The sequence below is a fragment of the Ambystoma mexicanum genome, chromosome 11 (assembly GCF_040938575.1).
Source record: "Ambystoma mexicanum isolate Mex_15411 chromosome 11, UKY_AmexF1_1, whole genome shotgun sequence".
NCBI classification, from domain to species: Eukaryota; Metazoa; Chordata; class Amphibia; order Caudata; family Ambystomatidae; genus Ambystoma; species Ambystoma mexicanum.
In genome coordinates this window covers 20,511,234-20,535,689 of record NC_090934.1, presented here as the reverse complement: position 1 = coordinate 20,535,689, position 24,456 = coordinate 20,511,234, and the positions used below count along the sequence as shown (strand labels likewise).

General features: G+C 48.4%; 1 protein-coding gene across 2 annotated transcripts in view; it reads left to right on the top strand.

Moving 5' to 3' along the window:
• The window catches only part of LOC138503006 (antizyme inhibitor 2-like), a 609,069-nt gene that overhangs the window by 544,582 nt on the left and 40,031 nt on the right, over positions 1 to 24,456 (top strand). For both annotated transcript variants that reach the window (XM_069622438.1, XM_069622437.1), the window contains exons 7-8: positions 2,201 to 2,348; positions 9,533 to 9,648. In XM_069622438.1, the coding sequence (XP_069478539.1) occupies positions 2,201 to 2,348; positions 9,533 to 9,648 (264 nt within the window). The remainder of the gene's footprint in view (positions 1 to 2,200; positions 2,349 to 9,532; positions 9,649 to 24,456) is intronic.

Genomic DNA, 24,456 nt, shown 5'->3' with positions numbered 1-24,456 from the left:
GGGCTCTGAGAGCTAGAAGGAGCTGGGAATGTTAGACTGGGCTCTGAGAGCTAGAAGGAGCTGGGAATGTTAGACTGGGCTCTGAGAGCTAGAAGGAGCTGGGAATGTTAGACTGCGCTCTGAGTGCTAGAAGGAGCTGGGAATGTTAGACTGGGATCTGAGAGCTAGAAGGAGCTGGGAATGTTAGACTGGGCTCTGATAGCTAGATGGAGCTGGGAGTGTTAGACTGGGCTCTGAGTGCTAGAAGGAGCTGGGAATGTTAGACTGGGCTTTGAGAGCTAGAAGGAGCTGGGAATGTAAGACTGGGTCCTGAGTGCTACAAGGAGCTGGGAGTGTTAGACTGGGCTCTGAGTGCTAGAAGGAGATGGGTGTGTTGGACTGGGCCCTGAGTGCTACAAGTAGCTGGGTGTGTTAGACTGTGCTCTGAGTGCTAGAAGGAGCTGGGTGTGGAAGTCTGGGCTCTTAGAGCTAAATGGAGCTGGGAGTGGTAGACTGAGTGGTAGACTGGGCTCTGAGTGCTAGATGGACCTCAGGGTGTTAGACAGAGTTCTGAGTGTTGGGTGGACTTGGGGGTGGTTGCCGGACCTCTGAGTTTTAGAAGGAGCTGGGAATGTTAGACTGGTCTTTGAGTGCAAGAAGGAGCTGGGAATGTTAGACTTGGCTCTGAGTGCTAGAAGGAGCTGGGAATGTTAGACTGGGCTCTGGGAGCTAGAAGGAGCTGGGACTGTTAGACTGGGCTCTGAGTGCTAGATGGACCTCAGGGTGTTAGACAGAGTTCTGAGTGTTGGGTGGGCTTGGGGGTGGTTGCCAGACCTCTGAGTTTTAGAAGGAGCTGGGAATGTCCGACTGGTCTTTGAGTGCAAGAAGGAGCTGGGAATGTTAGACTTGGCTCTGAGTGCTAGAAGGAGCTGGGAATGTTAGACTGGGCTCTGAGTGCTAGAGGGAGCTGGGAATGTTAGACTGGCCTCTGGGAGCTAGAAGGAGCTGGGAATGTTAGACTGGGCTCTGAGTGCTAGAAGGAGCTAGGAATGTTAGACTGGGCTCTGAGAGCTAGAAGGAGCTGGGAATGTTAGACTGGGCTCTGGGTGCTCGCAGGAGCTGAGAATGTTAGACTGGGCTCTGATTGTTAGATGGACCTCAGAGTGTTAGACACAGTTCTGAGTGTTGGGTGGATTTAGGAGTGTTTGCTGGACATCTGAGAGCTAGATGGAGCTGGGAATGTTAGACTGTCTCTGAGAGCTAGATGGAGCTGGGAGTGTTAGACTGGGCTTTGAGTACTAGAAGGAGCTGGGAATGTTAGACTGGGCTCTGGGAGCTAGAAGGAGCTAGAAGGAGCTGGGAGTGTTAGACTGGGCTCTGAGTGCTAGAAGGAGATGGGTGTGTTAGACTGGGCTTTGAGTGTTAGACTGAGCTTTGAGTGCTAGATGGACCTCAGAGTGATAGATAGAGTTCTGAGTGTTGGGTGGACCTGGGTGTGGTTGCCAGACCTCTGGGAGCTACAAGGAGCTGGGAATTTTAGACTTGGCTCTGAGAGCTAGAAGGAGCTGGGAATTTTAGACTGGGCTCTGAGAGCTAGAAGGAGCTGGGAATGTTAGACTGGGGTCTGAGAGCTAGAAGGAGCGGGGAATGTTAGGCTGGGCTCTGAGTGCTAGAAGGAGCTGGGTGTGTTAGACTGGGCTCTGAGTGCTAGAAGGAGCTGGGAGTGTTAGACTGGGCTGTGAGTGCTAGTAGGAGCTGGGAGTGTAGACTGGGCTCTGGGTGCTAGCAGGAGCTAGGAATGTTAGACTGGGCTCTGGGTGCTAGAAGGAGCTGGGAGTGTTAGACTGGGCTCTGAGTGCTAGACGGAGCTGGGATTGCTAGTCTGGGCTCTAAGAGCTAGAAGGAGCTGGGAGTGTAGACTGGGCTCTGGGTGCTAGCAGGAGCTGGGAATGTTAGACTGGGCTCTGGGTGCTAGAAGGAGCTGGGAGTGTTAGACTGGGCTCTGAGTAGTAGAAGAAGCTGGGATTGTTAGTCTGGGCTCTAAGAGCTAGAAGGAGCTGGGAGTGTTAGACTGAGCTCAGGCTGCTAGAAGGAGCTGGGAATGTTAGGCAGAGCTGAGAGTGGGACACTAGCATCGGAATATTACTTTCTGCTGAGCAGATACGCCTCAGTGCAGTGAGGGTGGATGGGATTCATTGACACTTTCCTCTTTTTCCACTAGATGGCAGCAGCAATTACTTCAGCACTGTCCACTCATTTCCCAGAAGACCTCCGGGTGAAGTTTATGGCAGAGCCCGGGCGGTTTTACGTCACAACTGCCTTCAGTGCTGCGCTCAATGTCATTGCCAAGAAAGAAGTCATAGAGACAGGTGAATAGTGTGTTGCCCTTACTCTGAGAAGTGGGTTTGAATGGGTGGCGTGGGCTCAAGAGAACAAGTTATTAAAAAAAAGGCAGAAGACTATGGGCCTCATTATGAGTATGCCGGTCCGGTAACAACGGTGCTGGTAAGCTACCGGCACTGTTGTTACCCGACCGGCACACTCACAGTTCTGTGTGCGGGTGCTTTTGTGACCTGGCCTGGCGGGCCGAAAGGCACCCGCTCGCCGACTTTGAAGGATGAACCGGCACTGTTGCACACAGTGCTGGTGCATCCGTCCTCCCCTATGGGACTCGAATGGGAATGGGGAGTTACTTTTTTTCCACGCCGGAAAAAATATATAACTCTAGCAGTAGCCTGCCGTTTTTACTGGCACGGCTACCACCGGAGTTATAATAAGGCCCTATGTCATATGAGACAAGTCACACTTGCCACAGTGCCAGTAGCCATCACTCCATCATGGGAAGCTCACGCCTGGACAGAGCCGTGTGCAAATCAGCCCAAAAACAAGCCTTTTGCTCCAGAAAATTGTCTTTTTGGGCCTCATTACGAGGTGGGCGGTAAGGGATTACCGGCACCGGTAAGGGCACCGGTGCCGGTAATCCCTTACCGCCCTACTACGAGTTCCCTTTACGGGTCCTCCCTTAACGCCTGGTTTTTCCAGGCGTTAAGGACGGGACCCGCAAAGGGACTCTGGAGCTAATAACGGTACCGCAATTTGCGGTACCGTTATTAGCGGCTTCCCCATTCCCATTGAGCCCTATGAGGGCTCAAATGGGAATGGGGAAGGGCTCTGATGAATGGGGAATTACCGGTCCCGGCAACCTTGGAATGGACCGGTAATTGCTCCATTCACCAGGGCGGAGTCGGTAGGGTTTTGGAGGCAGCCATGGAGCTAATAGCTCCATGGCTACCTCCAACCTTGTAATGTCTTACCGGAAAGTCAAATTTTATACATAGCGTCATCAACTAAAGACAGATTTGTAGATAACTGCACACCTTGTGTCACCCTTATTGGCGATCATCAATAGAGTATATTCCTGACAGCCTTGTGATTGGAGTATTGGGGCATGTTTAGGCAACGCCAGCAAAGTTATGGCGGGTTTAAAAACGGCTGCAAAAAACCCTCCCACCAGAAAAGTAAAAGAAGAATTTGAGCCAAATCCGACATGCCACAGCACCACCCAGTGGCATCATTGGAAAGTCACTGTCAGTTGAGAGCCACATGAGCAAAGCATTGTGGGCATGCAAACTAGCCCAAATGCAAACCTTTTGCTCCAGAAAAGTGTCTGTGACAGGTTCTTTTTCCACAATTCAGGTGGAAGGTTTTTATTCAAGCCTTATAAACTCACCATAACTTTGCTGGTGTTATAGATATTATTATAGATAGGATGGCAGCTGGCACCCTATAGTTAATTCTTGTGGCACATTTAAGTAAGCAAAATTAGTCCTTTGCGCTTCCTATATGTAAACCTAGCGCTTCGCTTGGGCTGTCCATGCCCTGATGTTTGATCTCTCCGCAACCCGTTTGCATGTGCAGCATTACATCCCTCTACCAATCCTCACACGTTAACACTCCCAGCATTGCCCCACCGCACCTTGCGACAGGATGCTACCCGGCTGCGCACTTACTTGTTACGAGTCAGCCAATCCTGCCTTGATCTTACTTTACTCGTTATGGGTCGGCCAACCCTATCATTGTTAGGCAGAATTATATGCAGTACCCTTTGGGAACACCACACACAATTAAGACTACAAGTGACAGTACAAATTCACCTTTGGTACAAGCCTGTACTACACAGTAAAGGTAGTAGCGATGGCTGAGCAGCCAGACTTATCTCATGAGCAAGTGAGCAGTATCAAATAGTTACACAAAGGACAGCAATTACTATGATTCAAACAAACACTGACTCAAGGTTTCTGAGTAAAAGAATATACATTTATTTACACATCTTTGTATAACGTTTCACTAAAGTAAAGCAGTTTAAAAATCACACTCTTAGTACATCACACCACTCCCAATAGGTTCCAGACAAGTTAAGCTCACAAATGACGTGGGTACAAAATGGCACTCCAGAAATTTATAAGGGAGGGAAAGACAAAGTTTGGGCAGAAATTGAACAGCACCAAAAGGTAAGTATGCAGGGCAATCTAGAGGAACTACAGTGATGGAATCAAATCAAACAGGCTTAGGGCCAAAGTCAATAGGACAAAAGTCTTTTGCAAAAGATCACACAGCTCAGGGTAGTTCGCGGTTAAGTCTTTGCCAATAGTTCCGGACGAAGTTGGTTGGCAGAAAAGTTAGTTTAAAGAGTAGAGAAGGACAAGCCCTCGGATTGGCGAAAGATTTCACACACTTTCACCGCGGCTGAACGAAACGAACAACCGGATTTGCACAGTACCTTTAAATGGAGAAGAATGAAGAAGCTGTAGCTGAGGCGGGCGTTCCTGGTAGTTCCTGCAGGCTCATGGTTCCTGAAGGGACTGTCGGACTAACACGAAGTAGGAAGACTGGAGGGTCCTGCACTACCCAGGGAAGAAAACAGCAGCAGAGCAAAGCAACGAATAAAAGGTGCGCTCCTTAAACCCAAGCAGGGTCCGACCTTCCTGGCTATCCGGCCCACTGTAGCTCTGTACAGTGAATTCGACCAGAGGAGGGAGTCCTGGCTTGCAGTTTGGGTGAACTGAACAACCGTCCCACCAGCTCAGGGGAAAAAGATTCCTGAAGGATCTTCTCTGTCGTTGGAGTTCGAGGATTCGGACCTGCAGCAGGGCTTCACCGGGCGGTTCTTCCGTCAGCTCCTCGTCGGTTCTTTCATTCCAGTGGCGACTCTGCCTTTCCAGACCCAGAGACCTGGGGCCTCATTACGCGGTAGGAGGAAGCCATGGTGCTATTCGCACCATGGCTACCCCCTTACCGCATTCCGGGTCCGGGTTCCTGAAATATGGACTTACCGGGTCATTCCAACCTTGGAGGACCCGGTAAGTCCCCATTCCGGGAACATTCCCCATTCCCATTCGAGCCCCCACAGGGCTCAATGGGAATGGGGATGGAACTAATAACGGTACCGCAATTTGCGGTACCGTTATTAGCTGTGAAGTCCCTTAACGGGTCCCGTCCTTAACACCTGGTCAGACCAGGTGTTAAGGAAGGGACCCGCTAAGGGACCTCAGAATAGGGTGGTAAGGGATTACCGGCACCGGTGCCCTTACCGGTGCCGGTAATCCCTTACCACCTACCGCATAATGAGGCCCCTACTTTTTATGCAGTTTTCCCCCATTCACACAGCCTGGCTGTCAATCAGGCCCGCTGGGACAGTCACCACAGCCAATAATTTCAGAGTGCAACATGGGTCTCCAAGGAGACCCTGTGCAGGGAGTCCTAAACCCCTCCCTCACATCCTGTCCCCCCAGACATAGAGGTGCCTAAGGAGGGCTTCTACGTGAAAATGGTTCTATGTTATTTCGCCGCTGTATTTTTCATCGCAGGTTTTTTCATTGCCGTTTTTTTTCCGAAAAACTCATCGTTTCTTTTTGGGGGGGGGTTTGGTTTTTATTTTTTATTTTATTCCCTTACACCCACAACCATATATTTAATTTTTTATCCCCCCCGCCAAAAAAAACGAGTTGTTTTTCGAAATAAAAACAACGTGATGAAAAATACCGCAGTGAAATGCGTGTATACCACGAAAAGACGGTGAACAAAGGAATCAAACCTGGTTTGGCACGCAGAGTAAAACATGAGAAACACTTTTAGAAAAAGAAATGGTGAATAAACCCAGTCGGAACCGTGATAAAACATATATGGTCTAGCGGGTTTAAGTTCGAGGCTACCAAGATAGCCTAAAACAATTCCAAGGTTATTTAAGATAACAGCGGTAGAAAGAATAGAGTAGTTACCACTGCCACCAGCCAAGTCTTGATGAAAAGGGAGTGAAACAAGGCTCCAAGAGAAACAGACACAAAGGGATACATATTAACCCTTTCCAGTACACCATGTAAGATGGTTTGTATTGGGTCTGTGGTTATACAGAGGCTAATAAAGTTAATGGCAACTTTATGTGTTCTGGGAGAGAGACGTCAGTCCCAGAAAAATGGAGTCCGAGTTGGGAAGTCTAAAAGACAACCCTGTGTCACTGCACTAAGGGTGCTGTCTAACACACAGTAAAAAGATGATGCCGGTGGAGTTGGTGAGACTCCATACCCATGAACACAAAACATGTTAAAAACACACACCAAAACACATGTAAGAGTGGGAAAAAAGGCTCACACTATTACCAGGTGAAAAAATAAATCCTAGAAATCCAGCAGAGCTGCTGAGGGCCTCAGTAGGTAAGGGAAATTAGCCATTCTGCAGAATTCTTCCTAACAATCATTGATCTTACTTTACTCGTTACGAGTCAGCCAACCCTATCATTGATTTTACTTTACTTGTTACGAGTCAGCCAACCCTATCATTGATCTTACTTTACTCGTTACGAGTCAGCCAACCCTGCATTGATTTTACGTTACCCGTTACGAGTCAGCCAGCCCTATTACTGGTCTTAGTTTACTCATTACGAGTCAGCCAACCCGGCATTGATCTTACTTTACTCGTTACGAGTCAGACAACCCTATCATTGATCTTACTTTACTCATTACGAGTCAGCCAACCCTATCATTCATCTTACTTTACTCGTTACTGGTCAACCAACCCTGCATTGATCTTACTTTACTCATTACGAGTCAGCCAACCCTGCATTGATCTTACTTTACTCGTTATGAGTTAGCCAACTCTGCATTGATCTTACTTTATTCATTATGAGTCAGCCAACCCTATCATTGATCTTACTTTACCCGTTACGAGTCAGCCAACCCTACATTGATCTTACTTTACTCGTTACGAGTCAGTCTACCCTATCATTGATCTGACTTTACTCGTTACAAGTCAGCCAACCTTGCATTGATCTTACTTTACTCGTTATGAGTCAGCCAACCCTGCATTGATCTTACTTCACTATCTACGAGTCATCCAACCCTAACATTGATCTTACATTACTCGTTACGAGTCAGCCAACCCTATCATTGATTTTACTTTACTCTTTACGAGTCAGCCAACCCTGCATTGATCTTACTTTACTCGTTACGAGTCAGCCAACCCTATCATTGATCTTACTATACTGGTTACGAGTCAGCCAACCCTGCAATGATCTTACTTTACTCATTACGAGTCAGCCAACCCTGCATTGATCTTACTTTACTAGCTACGAGTCAGCCAACCCTATCATTGATCTTACTTTACTCGTTACTAGTCAGCAAAACCCTGCATTGATCTTAATTTACTATCTACGAGTCATCCAACCCTAACATTGATCTTCCTTTACTAGTTACAAGTCAGCCAACCCTATCATTGATCTTACTTTAGTCGTTACAAGTCAGCCAACCCTGCACTGATCTTACTTTACTATCTACGAGTCATCCAACCCTATCATTGATCTTACTTTATTCGTTGCGAGTCAGACAACCCTGCATTGATCTTACTTTACTCGTTACGAGTCAGCCAACCCTGCAAGGATCTTACTTTACTATCTACGAGTCATCCAACCCTATCATTGATCTTACTTTACTCGTTGCGAGTCAGCCAACCCTATCATTGATCTTACTTTACTCGTTGCGAGTCAGCCAACACTATCATTGATCTTACTTTACTCGTTACGAGTCAGCCAACCCTTCATTGATCTTACTTTACCCGTTATGAGCCAGCCAACCCTATCATTGATCTTACTATACTCGTTACGAGTCAGCCAACCCTATCATTGATCTTACTTTAGTCGTTATGTGACAGCCATCCCTGCATTGATCTTACTTTACTCATTACGAGTCAGCAACCCTATCATTGATCTTACTTTAGTAGTTACTATTCAGCCAACCCTATCATTGATCTTACTTGACATTCATCGGTCTCGACTGATCGCTACTCGTAGCCTTGCCTGGCAAATCCTTTGTCCTGCAGCCTTGCGCGATCTACACAACTTAACCTGTTCTGTAACTCACCAGTCTGACCTACGGCCCTGTGCTGCTGATGCCTCATGCACCTGCCTTAACATACCTGACATGTGCTGCAGCATTGCGCTGGAGCAAACAGCGATATACTTGATTGGCCTGCAGCCCTGTGCTGTTTGCAACCCTCATAGCTTGACCCTCTAACATCTCGCTGCTTATCGATTACTCAGCAGCTCTTTGCGCCATATGCAACCTGTAACCTGTCTGTAACACTCCTTACCTCTGTCCTTCAGCCTAATGCTAACCCTGTAACATACCTGCCATGCCTGTCGCTGCCTCTCTGCCATCCCACACTTAACTTGCCACTCATGTTTTCTTGCTTACCTGAAGTAGCCCCCCCCCACCATAAGGCGAGGCTCTGGCAGTATGTGCATTCACACGTGTTTTGTCATTCATGTTTGCCTACATACCTGAAGTGGCCCCCGGCCCCCACCATGAGGTGGGACTTCACCGAAGTGTGTTCCCTAAACACACCCCTTTGTTGGGGAACCTTGCATGGTCTCGCACTTATTGTATATTTAGAATTACCATTGTCTACTTGTCTTGACTGCCAACTCTCGCAACTCGTGTACAAGCGCTGTGATACCACCGGGTCTGGGCGCTATATAAATGTAATTAATACAATGCATAAATTGGAAGAAAATGGAGTAAGGAAAGAACCTTCTTCTCCAAAATACCCTCCAGTCACATAAAAAAGCCCAGGCGGCTAAATTTCCACATGCGAAGCCATGAAGAACGGCAGTGATAACTTTCACTTTTAATATTGAGCAACTGGAACCAATGAATAACGACAAAAGGCTGTCTTCAGCGGCTTCATGTGGGCCCAGAACATCAAAATCTTCTTTTAAGAAGTTTATTCAAAATCTGAAAGGCTCAGTAACTTAAATGAGACGTTGCTTCTAATTTGGAACAATCAACTCCCTGATCGAATCTCTGTATCGTTTTAGATCCTCTTGAAAATCTTTTGTTGGTTTTAGGTAGTTCAAATTAATTTGTAGTTAAGTAAGTATTGAAAGAATCGTAACATGGATTTGGGGTCATGTGTCCCTAACTGTGCACAAAGTAGGGGATCCCCTGGTGTGGTGACTGTTTCGGCTTTTCTCTGTCTTATGGCAATGTAATTCTCTTTCCAGCAGGGGGCAGTGATTGCACCAGGAGGCGACTCATATACTACCTGAACGATGGCATCTTTGGTTCCTTCAATTTCCTGCTTTTCGAAGAGAACCGCCTGCAGCCTCTTGTGGTGAAGGTAGGTTGGGTGATAGGTGTGTGGTGATTGCTCCTCAAGGTGGGGGAGGGTATTGGGGCTGTGCCCCCTGCTGGCTGCCCGCTGGCACTCTCTACATGGGTAGATGCCCAGCTTGGAAGTTATTACTCAGGATGAACCAGTCTCGGGTATCTTCAGAGCATGTCAGGCTCAAACCCAGGCTTCCAGCCCTAAGAAGCACCAAGATTCAGAGTGTACACTTTTGCCCTGGTTGTACGGTGTCATGCCCGTGCTGCTGGCACACGCATTGGCAACCATCATGGACTACTTGGTACTCATTTATCCTCCTAATACTCCTTGAACAACTCCTTTTCACGCCTTGGTCTTTTATTTCCATTTGCTCAACTTTGGTTCTTTCTTATTTTATTCAATTAACTACATTTACCATAATGCACCTGGCTGCAGTCCTCAATTCCTGGCTATTCTCATTCATCGTTATTGGGACCACAATCCCCAGAAGCCCTAGCGGCCAGTGCTGCTTCCACCTGCTCAGGACCAGAGAGGGAGGAGGCAGATTGTCTTCAGGTGTGCTGCCAATTAGCCTGCCTCAGAACAGGGCAGGGCTGTATATAAGCAGCTGCCTGCAGGAGCACAGTGTCTTGCATCTTGAGATCTCCCCGCTCCTGTTTGCCTTGACCCGCTACTTTGTATGCTGTTCCTGTTGCTGCATTATCCTGTTTTGATCCAGTGCCCTTTCCGGGCTCCCTGCCTTGCAGCCGATCACGCTCTGCTGCCTTCTACCTACAGCCCTTGTCCTCTGGGCTTCCTGCCTTGCAGCCTATTACAGTCCTCTGCAGCCCTCTACAGTCAGCGGCCCTGCTCCTCTGGGCTCACTCCTTGCTGCCCTGCTCCTCTGGGCTCCTTGCCCTGCAGCCTGCCTCACTCCGGCTGCCTACAGTCCCTGTCCTCTGGGCTCCCTGCCCTGCAGCCTACCTCACTCCGGCTGCCTACAGTCCTAGTCCTCTGCAGCCCGCCTTGCAGCCTGCCTCACTCCGGCTACCTACCGTCCTTGTCCTCTGGGCTCCCTGCCCTGCAGCCTGCCTCACTCCGGCTGCCTACAGCCCTTGTCCTCTGGGCTCCCTACCGTGCAGCTTGCAACCTTCTGCTGTCTCCAAGCCCTTGTTCCCTGGGCTCCCTACCTTGCAGCCTGCACCTCTTCTCTGCCTACAGCCCTGCTCCTCTGGGCTCCCTACCTAGCGGCCCTATTCTTTTGGGCTCTCTGTCTGTCGCCCACTACTAATCTCTCTCTGTCCTGTTCTTCTGGACTCCCTGCCTTTCAGCCTACTACAGTCCTCCGCAGTCCAATACAGTTTGCCTGCACCTAGTGCCACTCTTGACTGCAGACCTGCTTCCTACTTTGCAGCCTTCTGTTTTCCTGACTGCTGCTCCATTGTTCTCTTCCTTGAGTCTTCTGTACTCCACCTTAGGTTATCTATTTCAGTCTAACTGCCTTTCCTTCATTTCCTTCTGCTAGATTGCCCATTGACTTCCTTTTCGCTGGATATTTCTGTTCTTGTCTTCTCATGTGTCTTATGTAATCCCTTTGTACAGAGCTTGCCTGTTGGTTTCCGGCAGGCAACCTCTGCCCCTTCCTTTGTCGCGTTTTCAGTGTTACAAACACCCACTGCTGTTGTTCCCAGCCATGAGCATACAGCGTGGGCCTCTGTTATAGCAATCTGTGCAGAAGGCTGGAGTTTCCTAAGGTTCGTGGAACACTCTTTCCCATTTCAGCATACATCCCAAGAGGAAATCCAGTTTGTTTGTACCTTTGTATCTTTTGCCCCTTTTGGCTCACAGCTACTGTTTCCTACTCTTCTTTCTTGTTGAACTTCCTGCTGTGTGTGCTTATCTGCTACCTTACCTCAGCACAGCCACCCAAACCCTACTTGGGTACCCTGTGCCACTCTTGACAGAGTGCCATTCCTGACATACGGCCCCAAAGTATCCTCCTGAGGGTGAGCTCTCCATGACGCCCTCAAATTTCCAGTGTATGCCCATTGAAAGTTTCAGCCTGGGTGACTGCTCTACCAGGTCTTTAGACAGTTCTGCCCTTAGTCCCTTTGGCCCATCCCTCTGTGCAGCTATAACTATACTATAAGCAGCACACAGTGTAACATGGCAGCATCCTCATCCTGTGAAGGCACACTGTGCAATATGGCAGCATCCTCATACTGTGAAGGCACACTGTGCAATATGGCAGCATCCTCATACTGTGAAGGCACATAGTGTAACATGGCAGCATCCTCATCCTGTGAAGGCACACTGTGCAATATGGCAGCATCCTCATACTGTGAAGGCACACTGTGCAATATGGCAGCATCCTCATACTGTGAAGGCACACTGTGCAATATGGCAGCATCCATATACTGTGAAGGCACACTGTGTAACATGGCAGCATCATCATACTGGGAAGGCACCTTGTGTAACATGGCAGCATCCTTATACTGTGAAGTCACACTGTGTAACATGGCAGCATCATCATACTGTGAAGGCACCTTGTGTAACATGGCAGCATCCTCATACTGGGAAGGCACAGCGTGTAACATGGCAGCATCATCATACTGTGAAGGCACACTGTGTAACATGGCAGCATCCTTATACTTTGAAAGCACACTGTGTAACATGGCAGCATCCATATACTGTGAAGGCACACAGTGTAACATGGCAGCATCCTTATACTGTGAAGGCACACTGTGCAATATGGCAGCATACTCATACTGTGAAGGCACACTGTGTAACATAGCAGCATCCTTATACTTTGAAAGCACACTGTGTAACATGGCAGCATCCATATACTGTGAAGGCACACTGTGCAATATGGCAGCATCCTCATACTGTGAAGGCACACTGTGCAACATGGCAGCATCCTTATACTTTGAAAGCACACAGTGTAACATGGCATCATCCTCATACTGTGAAGGCACACAGTGTAACATGGCAGCATCCTCATACTGTGAAGGCACACTGTGCAATATGGCAGCATCCATATACTGTGAAGGCACCTTGTGTAACATGGCAGCATCCTTATACTGTGAAGGCACACTGTGTAACATGGCAGCATCATCATACTGTGAAGGCACCTTGTGTAAAATGGCAGCATCCTCATACTGGGAAGGCACAGCGTGTAACATGGCAGCATCATCATACTGTGAAGGCACACTGTGTAACATGGCAGCATCCTTATACTTTGAAAGCACACTGTGTAACATGGCAGCATCCATATACTGTGAAGGCACACTGTGCAATATGGCAGCATCCTCATACTGTGAAGGCACACAGTGCAATATGGCAGCATCCTCATACTGTGAAGGCATACTGTGTAACATGGCAGCATCCTTATACTGTGAAGGCACACAGTGTAACATGGCAGCATCCTCATACTGTGAAGGCACACTGTGTAACATGGCAACATCCTCATACTGTGAAGGCACACAGTGTAACATGGCAGCATCCTCATACTGTGAAGGCACACTGTGCAATATGGCAGCATCCTCATACTGTGAAGGCACACAGTGTAACATGGCAGCATCCTCATACTGTGAAGGCACACTGTGTAACATGGCAACATCCTCATACTGTGAAGGCACACTATGCAATATGGCAGCATCCATATACTGTGAAGGCACACTGTGTAACATGGCAGCATCATCATACTGTGAAGGCACACTGTGCAATATGGCAGCATCCATATACTGTGAAGGCACACTGTGTAACATGCAGCATCATCATACTGTGAAGGCACCTTGTGTAACATGGCAGCATCCTCATACTGGGAAGGCACAGCGTGTAACATGGCAGCATCATCATACTGTGAAGGCACACTGTGTAACATGGCAGCATCCTTATATTTTGAAAGCACACTGTGTAACATGGCAGCATCCATATACTGTGAAGGCACACTGTGTAACATGGCAGCATCCGCATACTGTGAAGGCACACAGTGTAACATGACAGCATCCTCATACTGTGAAGGCACACTGTGTAACATGGCAGCATCCTCATACTGGGAAGGCACACTGTGTAACATGGAGGCATCCTCATACTGTGAAGGCACACAGTGTAACATGGCAGCATCCTCATACTGTGAAGGCACACTGTGTAACATGCCAGCATCCTCATACTGGGAAGGCACACTGTGTAACATGGCAGCATCCTCATGCTGTGAAGGCACACAGTGTAACATGGCAGCATCCTTATACTGGGAAGGCACACAGTGTAACATGGCAGCATCCTCATACTGTGAAGGCACACTGTGTAACATGGCAGCATCCTCATACTGTGAAGGCACACTGTGTAACATGGCAGCATCCTCATGCTGTGAAGGCACACCGTGTAACATGGCAACATCCTCATACTGTGAAGGCACACAGTGTAACATGGCAGCATCCTCATACTGTGAAGGCACACTGTGTAACATGGCAGCATCCTTATACTGTGAAGGCACACTGCGTAACATGGCAGCATCCTCATACTGTGAAGGCACACTGTGTAACGTGGCAGCATGCTCATCCTGTGAAGGCACACCATGTAACATGGCAACATCCTCATACTGTGAAGGCACACAGTGTAACATGGCAGCATCCTCATACTGTGAAGGCACACTGTGTAACATGGCAGCATCCTCATACTGTGAAGGCACACTGTGTAACATGGCAGCATCCTCATACTGGGAAGGCACACTGTGTAACGTGGCAGCATGCTCATCCTGTGAAGGCACACCGTGCAACATGGCAGCATCCTCATGATGTGAAGGCACACAGTGTAACATGGCAGCATCCTTATACTGTGAAGGCACGCCATGTAACATGGCAGCATCCTTATACTTTGAAAGCACACTGTGTAACATGGCAGCATCCTTATACTGTGAAGGCACACTGTGCAATATGGCAGCATCCTCATACTGTGAAGGCACACTGTGCAATATGGCAGCATCCTCATACTGTGAAGGCACACTGTGTAACATGGCAGCATCCTTATACTTTGAAAGCACACTGTGTAACATGGCAGCATCCTTATACTGTGAAGGCACACTGTGTAACATGGCAGCATCCTCATGCTGTGAAGGCACACAGTGTAACATGGCAGCATCCTCATGCTGTGAAGGCACACTGTGTAACATGGCAGCATCCTCATCCTGTGAAGGCACACCATGTAACATGGCAGCATCCTTATACTTTGAAAGCACACTGTGTAACATGGCAGCATCCTTATACTGTGAAGGCACACTGTGCAATATGGCAGCATCCTCATACTGTGAAGGCACACTGTGCAATATGGCAGCATCCTCATACTGTGAAGGCACACTGTGTAACATGGCAGCATCCTTATACTGTGAAGGCACACTGTGTAACATGGCAGCATCCTCATACTGTGAAGGCACACTGTGTAACGTGGCAGCATCCTTATACTGTGAAGGCACACTGTGCAATATGGCAGCATCCTCATACTGTGAAGGCACACTGTGCAATATGGCAGCATCCTCATACTGTGAAGGCACACAGTGTAACATGGCAGCATCCTCATACTGTGAAGGCACACTGTGTAACATGGCAACATCCTCATACTGTGAAGGCACACTATGCAATATGGCAGCATCCATATACTGTGAAGGGACACTGTGTAACATGGCAGCATCATCATACTGTGAAGGCACACTGTGCAATATGGCAGCATCCATATACTGTGAAGGCACACTGTGTAACATGCAGCATCATCATACTGTGAAGGCACCTTGTGTAACATGGCAGCATCCTCATACTGGGAAGGCACAGCGTGTAACATGGCAGCATCATCATACTGTGAAGGCACACTGTGTAACATGGCAGCATCCTTATATTTTGAAAGCACACTGTGTAACATGGCAGCATCCATATACTGTGAAGGCACACTGTGTAACATGGCAGCATCCGCATACTGTGAAGGCCCACAGTGTAACATGGCAGCATCCTCATACTGTGAAGGCACACAGTGTAACATGGCAGCATCCTCATACTGTGAAGGCACACTGTGTAACATGGCAGCATCCTCATACTGTGAAGGCACCTTGTGTAACATGGCAGCATCCTCATACCTTGAAGGCACACTGTGTAACATGGCAGCATCCTCACGCTGTGAAGGCACACCGTGTAACATGGCAACATCCTCATACTGTGAAGGCACACAGTGTAACATGGCAGCATCCTCATACTGTGAAGGCACACTGTGTAACATGGCAGCATCCTTATACTGTGAAGGCACACTGTGTAACATGGTAGCATCCTCATACTGTGAAGGCACACTGTGTAACGTGGCAGCATGCTCATCCTGTGAAGGCACACCATGTAACATGGCAACATCCTCATACTGTGAAGGCACACAGTGTAACATGTCAGCATCCTCATACTGTGAAGGCACACTGTGTAACATGGAGGCATCCTCATACTGTGAAGGCACACAGTGTAACATGGCAGCATCCTCATATTGTGAAGGCACACTGTGTAACATGCCAGCATCCTCACGCTGTGAAGGCACACCGTGTAACATGGCAACATCCTCATACTGTGAAGGCACACAGTGTAACATGGCAGCATCCTCATACTGTGAAGGCACACTGTGTAACATGGCAGCATCCTTATACTCTGAAGGCACACTGTGTAACATGGCAGCATCCTCATACTGTGAAGGCACACTGTGTAACGTGGCAGCATGCTCATCCTGTGAAGGCACACCATGTAACATGGCAACATCCTCATACTGTGAAGGCACACAGTGTAACATGGCAGCATCCTCATACCGTGAAGGCACACTGTGTAACATGGCAGCATCCTCATACTGTGAAGGCACACTGTGTAACATGGCAGCATCCTCATACTGGGAAGGCACACTGTGTAACGTGGCAGCATGCTCATCCTGTGAAGGCACACCATGTAACATGGCAACATCCTCATACTGTGAAGGCACACTGTGCAACATGGCAGCATCCTCATGATGTGAAGGCACACAGTGTAACATGGCAGCATCCTTATACTGTGAAGGCACGCTGTGTAACATGGCAGCATCCTCATGATGTGAAGGCACACAGTGTAACATGGCAGCATCCTTAAACTGTGAAGGCACCTTGTGTAACATGGCTGCATCCTCATCCTGTGAAGGCACACCATGTAACATGGCAACATCCTCATACTGGGAAGGCACACCGTGTAACATGGCAGCATCCTCATACTGGGAAGGCACACAGTGTAACATGGCAGCATCCTCATACTGGGAAGGCTCACTGTGTAACATGGCAGCATCCATATACTGTGAAGGCACACTGTGCAATATGGCAGCATCCTCATACTGTGAAGGCACACTGTGCAATATGGCAGCATCCTCATACTGTGAAGGCACACTGTGTAACATGGCAGCATCCTTATACTTTGAAAACACACTGTGTAACATGGCAGCATCCTTATACTGTGAAGGCACACTGTGCAATATGGCAGCATCCTCATACTGTGAAGGCACACTGTGCAATATGGCAGCACCCTCATACTGTGAAGGCACACAGTGTAACATGGCAGCATCCTCATACTGTGAAGGCACACTGTGTAACATGGCAACATCCTCATACTGTGAAGGCACACTATGCAATATGGCAGCATCCATATACTGTGAAGGCACACAGTGTAACATGGCAGCATCCTTATACTGCGAAGGCACCTTGTGTAACATGGCAACATCCTCATACTGTGAAGGCACACAGTGTAACATGGCAGCATCCTCATACTGGGAAGGCACACTGTGTAACATGGATGCATCCTCATACTGTGAAGGCACACAGTGTAACATGGCAGCATCCTCATACTGTGAAGGCACACTGTGTAACATGCCAGCATCCTCATGCTGTGAAGGCACACCGTGTAACATGGCAACATCCTCATACTGTGAAGGCACACAGTGTAACATGGCAGCATCCTCATACTGTGAAGGCACACTGTGTAACATGGCAGCATCCTTATACTGTGAAGGCACACTGTGTAACATGGCAGCATCCTCATACTGTGAAGGCACACTGTGTAACGTGGCAGCATGCTCATCCTGTGAAGGCACACCATGTAACATGGCAACATCCTCATACTGTGAAGGCACACAGTGTAACATGGCAGCATCCTCATACTGTGAAGTCACACTGTGTAACATGGCAGCATCCTCATACTGGGAAGGCACACTGTGTAACGTGGCAGCATGCTCATCCTGTGAAGGCACACCATGTAACATGGCAACATCCTCATACTGTGAAGGCACACTGTGCAACATGGCAGCATCCTCATGATGTGAAGGCACACAGTGTAACATGGCAGCATCCTTATACTGTGAAGGCACGCTGTGTAACATGGCAGCATCCTCATGATGTGAAGGCACACAGTGTAACATGGCAGTATCATCATACTGTGAAGGCACACCATGTAACATGGCAACATCCTCATACTGGGAAGGCACACCGTGTAACATGGCAGCATCCTCATACTGGGAAGGCACACAGTGTAACATGGCAGCATCCTCATACTGTGAAGGCACACCGTGTAACATGGCAGCATCCTCATACTGTGAAGGCACACTGTGTAACATGGCAGCATCCTCATGCTGTGAAGGCACAGCGTGTAACATGGCAACATCCTCATACTGTGAAGGCACACTGTGTAACATGGCAGCATCCTCATACTGTGAAGGCACACTGTGTAACATGGCAGCATCCTCATACTGTGAAGGCACACTGTGTAACATGGCAGCATCCTCATACTGTGAAGGCACACTGTGTAACATGGCAGCATCCTCATACTGTGAAGGCACACTGTGTAACATGGCAGCATCCTCATACTGTGAAGGCACACTGTGTAACATGGCAGCATCCTCATACTGTGAAGGCACACTGTGTAACATGGCAGCATCCTCATACTGTGAAGGCACACTGTGTAACATGGCAGCATCCTCATGCTGTGAAGGCACAGCGTGTAACATGGCAACATCCTCATACTGTGAAGGCACACTGTGTAACATGGCAGCATCCTCATGCTGTGAAGGCACACTGTGTAACATGGCAGCATCCTCATCCTGTGAAGGCACACCATGTAACATGGCAGCATCCTTATACTGTGAAGGCACGCTGTGTAACATGGCAGCATCCTCATCATGTGAAGGCACTTTGTGTAACATGGCAACATCCTCATACTGTGAAGGCACACTGTGTAACATGGCAGCATCCTTATACTGTGAAGGCACACGGTGCAATATGGCAGCATCCTCATACTGTGAAGGCACACTGTGTAACATGGCATCATCCTCATACTGTGAAGGCACACAGTGTAACATGGCAGCATCCTCATGCTGTGAAGGCACACAGTGTAACATGGCAGCATCCTCATGCTGTGAAGGCACACTGTGTAACATGGCAGCATCCTCATGCTGTGAAGGCACACAGTGTAACATGGCAGCATCCTCATACTGTGAAGGCACCTTGTGTAACATGGCAGCATCCTCATCCTGTGAAGGCACACCATGTAACATGGCAACATCCTCATACTGTGAAGGCACACTGTGTAACGTGGCAGCATCCTCATACTGTGAAGGCACACTGTGTAACATGGCAGCATCCTCAAGCTGTGAAGGCACACAGTGTAACATGGCAGCATCCTCATACTGTGAAGGCACCTTGTGTAACATGGCAGCATCCTCATACTGTGAAGGCACACAGTGTAACATGGCAGCATCCTCATACTGGGAAGGCATACTGTGCAATATGGCAGCATCCTCATACTGGGAAGGCACAGAGTGTAACATGGCAGCATCCTCATCCTGTGAAGGCACACTGTGTAACATGGCAGCATCCTCATCCTGTGAAGGCACACTGTGTAACATGGCAGCATCATCATACCGTGAAGGCGCACTGTGTAACATGGCAGCATCCTTATACTTTGAAGGCACACTGTGTAACATGGCAGCATCCTCATACTGGGAAGGCACACTGTGTAACATGGCAGCATCCTCATGCTGTGAAGGCACACTGTGTAACATGGCAGCATCCTCATCCGGTGAAGGCACACTGTGTAACATGGCAGCATCATCATACTGTGAAGGCACACTGTGTAACATGGCAGCATCCTTATACTTTGAAAGCACACTGTGTAACATGGCAGCATCCATATACTGTGAAGTCACACTGTGCAATATGGCAGCATCCTCATACTGTGAAGGCACACTGTGCAAAATGGCAGCATCCTCACACTGTGAAGGCACACAGTATAACATGGCAACATCCTCATCCTGTGAAGGCACACCATGTAACATGGCAACATCCTCATCCTGTGAAGGCACACTGTGTAACATGGCAGCATCCTCATGCTGTGAAGGCACACAGTGTAACATGGCAGCATCCTTATACTGGGAAGGCACCTTTTGTAACATGGCAGCATCCTCATACTGTGAAGGCACACTGTGTAACATGGCAACATCCTCATACTGGGAAGGCACGCAGTGTAACATGGCAGCATCCTCATGCTGGGAAGGCACACTCTGTAACATGGCAGCATCCTCATGCTGTGAAGGCACACAGTGTAACATGGCAGCATCCTTATACTGTGAAGGCACGCTGTGTAACATGGCAGCATCCTCATGATGTGAAGGCACCTTGTGTAACATGGCAACATCCTCATACTGTGAAGGCACACTGTGTAACATGGCAGCATCCTCATACTGTGAAGGCACGCTGTGTAACATGGCATCATCCTCATACTGTGAAGGCACGCTGTGTAACAAGGCAGCATCCTCATGATGTGAAGGCACACAGTGTAACATGGCAGCATCCTTATACTGTGAAGGCACCTTGTGTAACATGGCAGCATCCTCATACTCTGAAGGCACACAGTGTAACATGGCAGCATCCTTATACTGTGAAGGCACACTGTGTAACATGGCATCATCCTCATACTGTGAAGGCACACAGTGTAACATGGCAGCATCCTCATGCTGTGAAGGCCCACAGTGTAAGGCACCTTTTGTAACATGGCAGCATCCTCATACTGTGAAGGCACATTGTGTAACATGGCAACATCCTCATACTGGGAAGGCACACAGTGTAACATGGCAGCATCCTCATGCTGGGAAGGCACACTGTGTAACATGGCAGCATCCTCATACTGTGAAGGCACGCTGTGTAACATGGCAGCATCCTCATACTGTGAGGGCACACTGTGTAACATGGCAGCATCCTCATACTGGGAAGGCACACTGTGTAACATGGCAGCATCCTCATGCTGTGAAGGCACACAGTGTAACATGGCAGCATCGTTATACTGTGAAGGCACGCTGTGTAACATGGCAGCATCCTCATGATGTGAAGGCACCTTGTGTAACATGGCAACATCCTCATACTGTGAGGGCACACTGTGTAACATGGCAGCATCCTCATACTGTGAAGGCACGCTGTGTAACATGGCAGCATCCTCATGATGTGAAGGCACACAGTGTAACATGGCAGCATCCTTATACTGTGAAGGCACCTCATCTAACATGGCAGCATCCTTATACTGTGAAGGCACCTTGTGTAACATGGCAGCATCCTCATACTCTGAAGGCACACAGTGTAACATGGCAGCATCCTTATACTGTGAAGGCACACTGTGTAACATGGGATCATCCTCATACTGTGAAGGCACACAGTGCAACATGGCAGCATCCCCATGCTGTGAAGGCACACAGTGTAACATGGCAGCATCCTCATGCTGTGAAGGCACACTGTGTAACATGGCAGCATCCTCATCCTGTGAAGGCACACCATGTAACATGGCAACATCCTCATACTGTGAAGGCACACTGTGTAACGTGGCAGCATCCTCATCCTGTGAAGGCACACCATGTAACATGGCAACATCCTCATACTGTGAAGGCACACTGTGTAATGTGGCAGCATCCTCATACTGTGAAGGCACACTGTGTAACATGGCAGCATCCTCATGCTGTGAAGGCACAGAGTGTAACATGGCAGCATCCTCATACTGGGAAGGCACACTGTGCAATATGGCAGCATCCTCATACTGGGAAGGCACAGAGTGTAACATGGCAGCATCATCATCCTGTGAAGGCGCACTGTGTAACATGGCAGCATCCTCATCCTGTGAAGGCACACTGTGTAACATGGCAGCATCATCATACTGTGAAGGCGCACTGTGTAACATGGCAGCATCCTTATACTTTGAAAGCACACTGTGTAACATGGCAGCATCCATATACTGTGAAGGCACACTGTGTAACATGGCAGCATCCTCATGATGTGAAGGCACCTTGTGTAACATGGCAACATCCTCATACTGTGAAGGCACACTGTGTAACATGGCAGCATCCTCATACTGTGAAGGCACGCTGTGTAACATGGCAGCATCCTCATACTGTGAAGGCACGCTGTGTAACAAGGCAGCATCCTCATGATGTGAAGGCACACAGTGTAACATGGCAGCATCCTTATACTGTGAAGGCACCTTGTGTAACATGGCAGCATCCTCATACTCTGAAGGCACACAGTGTAACATGGCAGCATCCTTATACTGTGAAGGCACACTGTGTAACATGGCATCATCCTCATACTGTGAAGGCACACAGTGTAACATGGCAGCATCCTCATGCTGTGAAGGCCCACAGTGTAAGGCACCTTTTGTAACATGGCAGCATCCTCATACTGTGAAGGCACATTGTGTAACATGGCAACATCCTCATACTGGGAAGGCACACAGTGTAACATGGCAGCATCCTCATGCTGGGAAGGCACACTGTGTAACATGGCAGCATCCTCATACTGTGAAGGCACGCTGTGTAACATGGCAGCATCCTCATACTGTGAGGGCACACTGTATAACATGGCAGCATCCTCATACTGGGAAGGCACACTGTGTAACATGGCAGCATCCTCATGCTGTGAAGGCACACAGTGTAACATGGCAGCATCGTTATACTGTGAAGGCACGCTGTGTAACATGGCAGAATCCTCATGATGTGAAGGCACCTTGTGTAACATGGCAACATCCTCATACTGTGAGGGCACACTGTGTAACATGGCAGCATCCTCATACTGTGAAGGCACGCTGTGTAACATGGCAGCATCCTCATGATGTGAAGGCACACAGTGTAACATGGCAGCATCCTTATACTGTGAAGGCACCTCGTCTAACATGGCAGCATCCTTATACTGTGAAGGCACCTTGTGTAACATGGCAGCATCCTCATACTCTGAAGGCACACAGTGTAACATGGCAGCATCCTTATACTGTGAAGGCACACTGTGTAACATGGGATCATCCTCATACTGTGAAGGCACACAGTGCAACATGGCAGCATCCCCATGCTGTGAAGGCACACAGTGTAACATGGCAGCATCCTCATGCTGTGAAGGCACACTGTGTAACATGGCAGCATCCTCATCCTGTGAAGGCACACCATGTAACATGGCAACATCCTCATACTGTGAAGGCACACTGTGTAACGCGGCAGCATCCTCATCCTGTGAAGGCACACCATGTAACATGGCAACATCCTCATACTGTGAAGGCACACTGTGTAATGTGGCAGCATCCTCATACTGTGAAGGCACACTGTGTAACATGGCAGCATCCTCATGCTGTGAAGGCACAGAGTGTAACATGGCAGCATCCTCATACTGGGAAGGCACACTGTGCAATATGGCAGCATCCTCATACTGGGAAGGCACAGAGTGTAACATGGCAGCATCATCATCCTGTGAAGGCGCACTGTGTAACATGGCAGCATCATCATCCTGTGAAGGCACACTGTGTAACATGGCAGCATCATCATACTGTGAAGGCGCACTGTGTAACATGGCAGCATCCTTATACTTTGAAAGCACACTGTGTAACATGGCAGCATCCATATACTGTGAAGGCACACTGTGTAACATGGCAGCATCCTCATGCTGTGAAGGCACACAGTGTAACATGGCAGCATCCTTATACTGTGAAGGCACCTTGTGTAACATGGCAGCCTCCTTATACTGTGAAGGCACACAGTGTAACATGGCAGCATCCTCATACTGGGAAGGCACAGCGTGTAACCTGGCAGCATCATCATACTGTGAAGGCACACTGTGTAACATGGCAGCATCCTTATACTTTGAAAGCACACTGTGTAACATGGCAGCATCCATATACTGTGAAGGCACACTGTGTAACATGGCATCATCCTTATACTATGAAGGCACCTTGTGTAACATGGCAGCATCCTCATACTGTGAAGGCACACAGTGTAACATGGCAGCATCCTCATACTGGGAAGGCTCACTGTGTAACATGGCAGCATCCTCATACTGTGAAGGCACACAGTGTAACATGGCAGCATCCTCATACTGTGAAGGCACATGGTGCAATATGGCAGCATCCTCATACTGTGAAGGCACACAGTGTAACATGGCAACATCCTCATCCTGTGAAGGCACACTGTGTAACATGGCAGCCCTGTCCATGGACAAACAAGTTAGTGCCATTGTCTCCGCATCTGCACTAAGCACTAAACTCATCAACGCCATTAAACCATTCCTTTCCAAAGAAAACTGCCTTTCAATAGCAAGAGCTACCATAGGCGCTAAACTTGACTATTGCAATGCACTTCTAGCCGGCACCTCTGAAAAAAACCTAAACAAACTCCAGGTCACCCAAAATAACGCTCTAAGAGCAGCACTAAACATCTCCAAAAGGGACCACATCTCACTGGCAAGGCAATCAGTTCACTGGCTCCCTGTCAAAGAACGCATCACCTTCAAGGTACTGACTA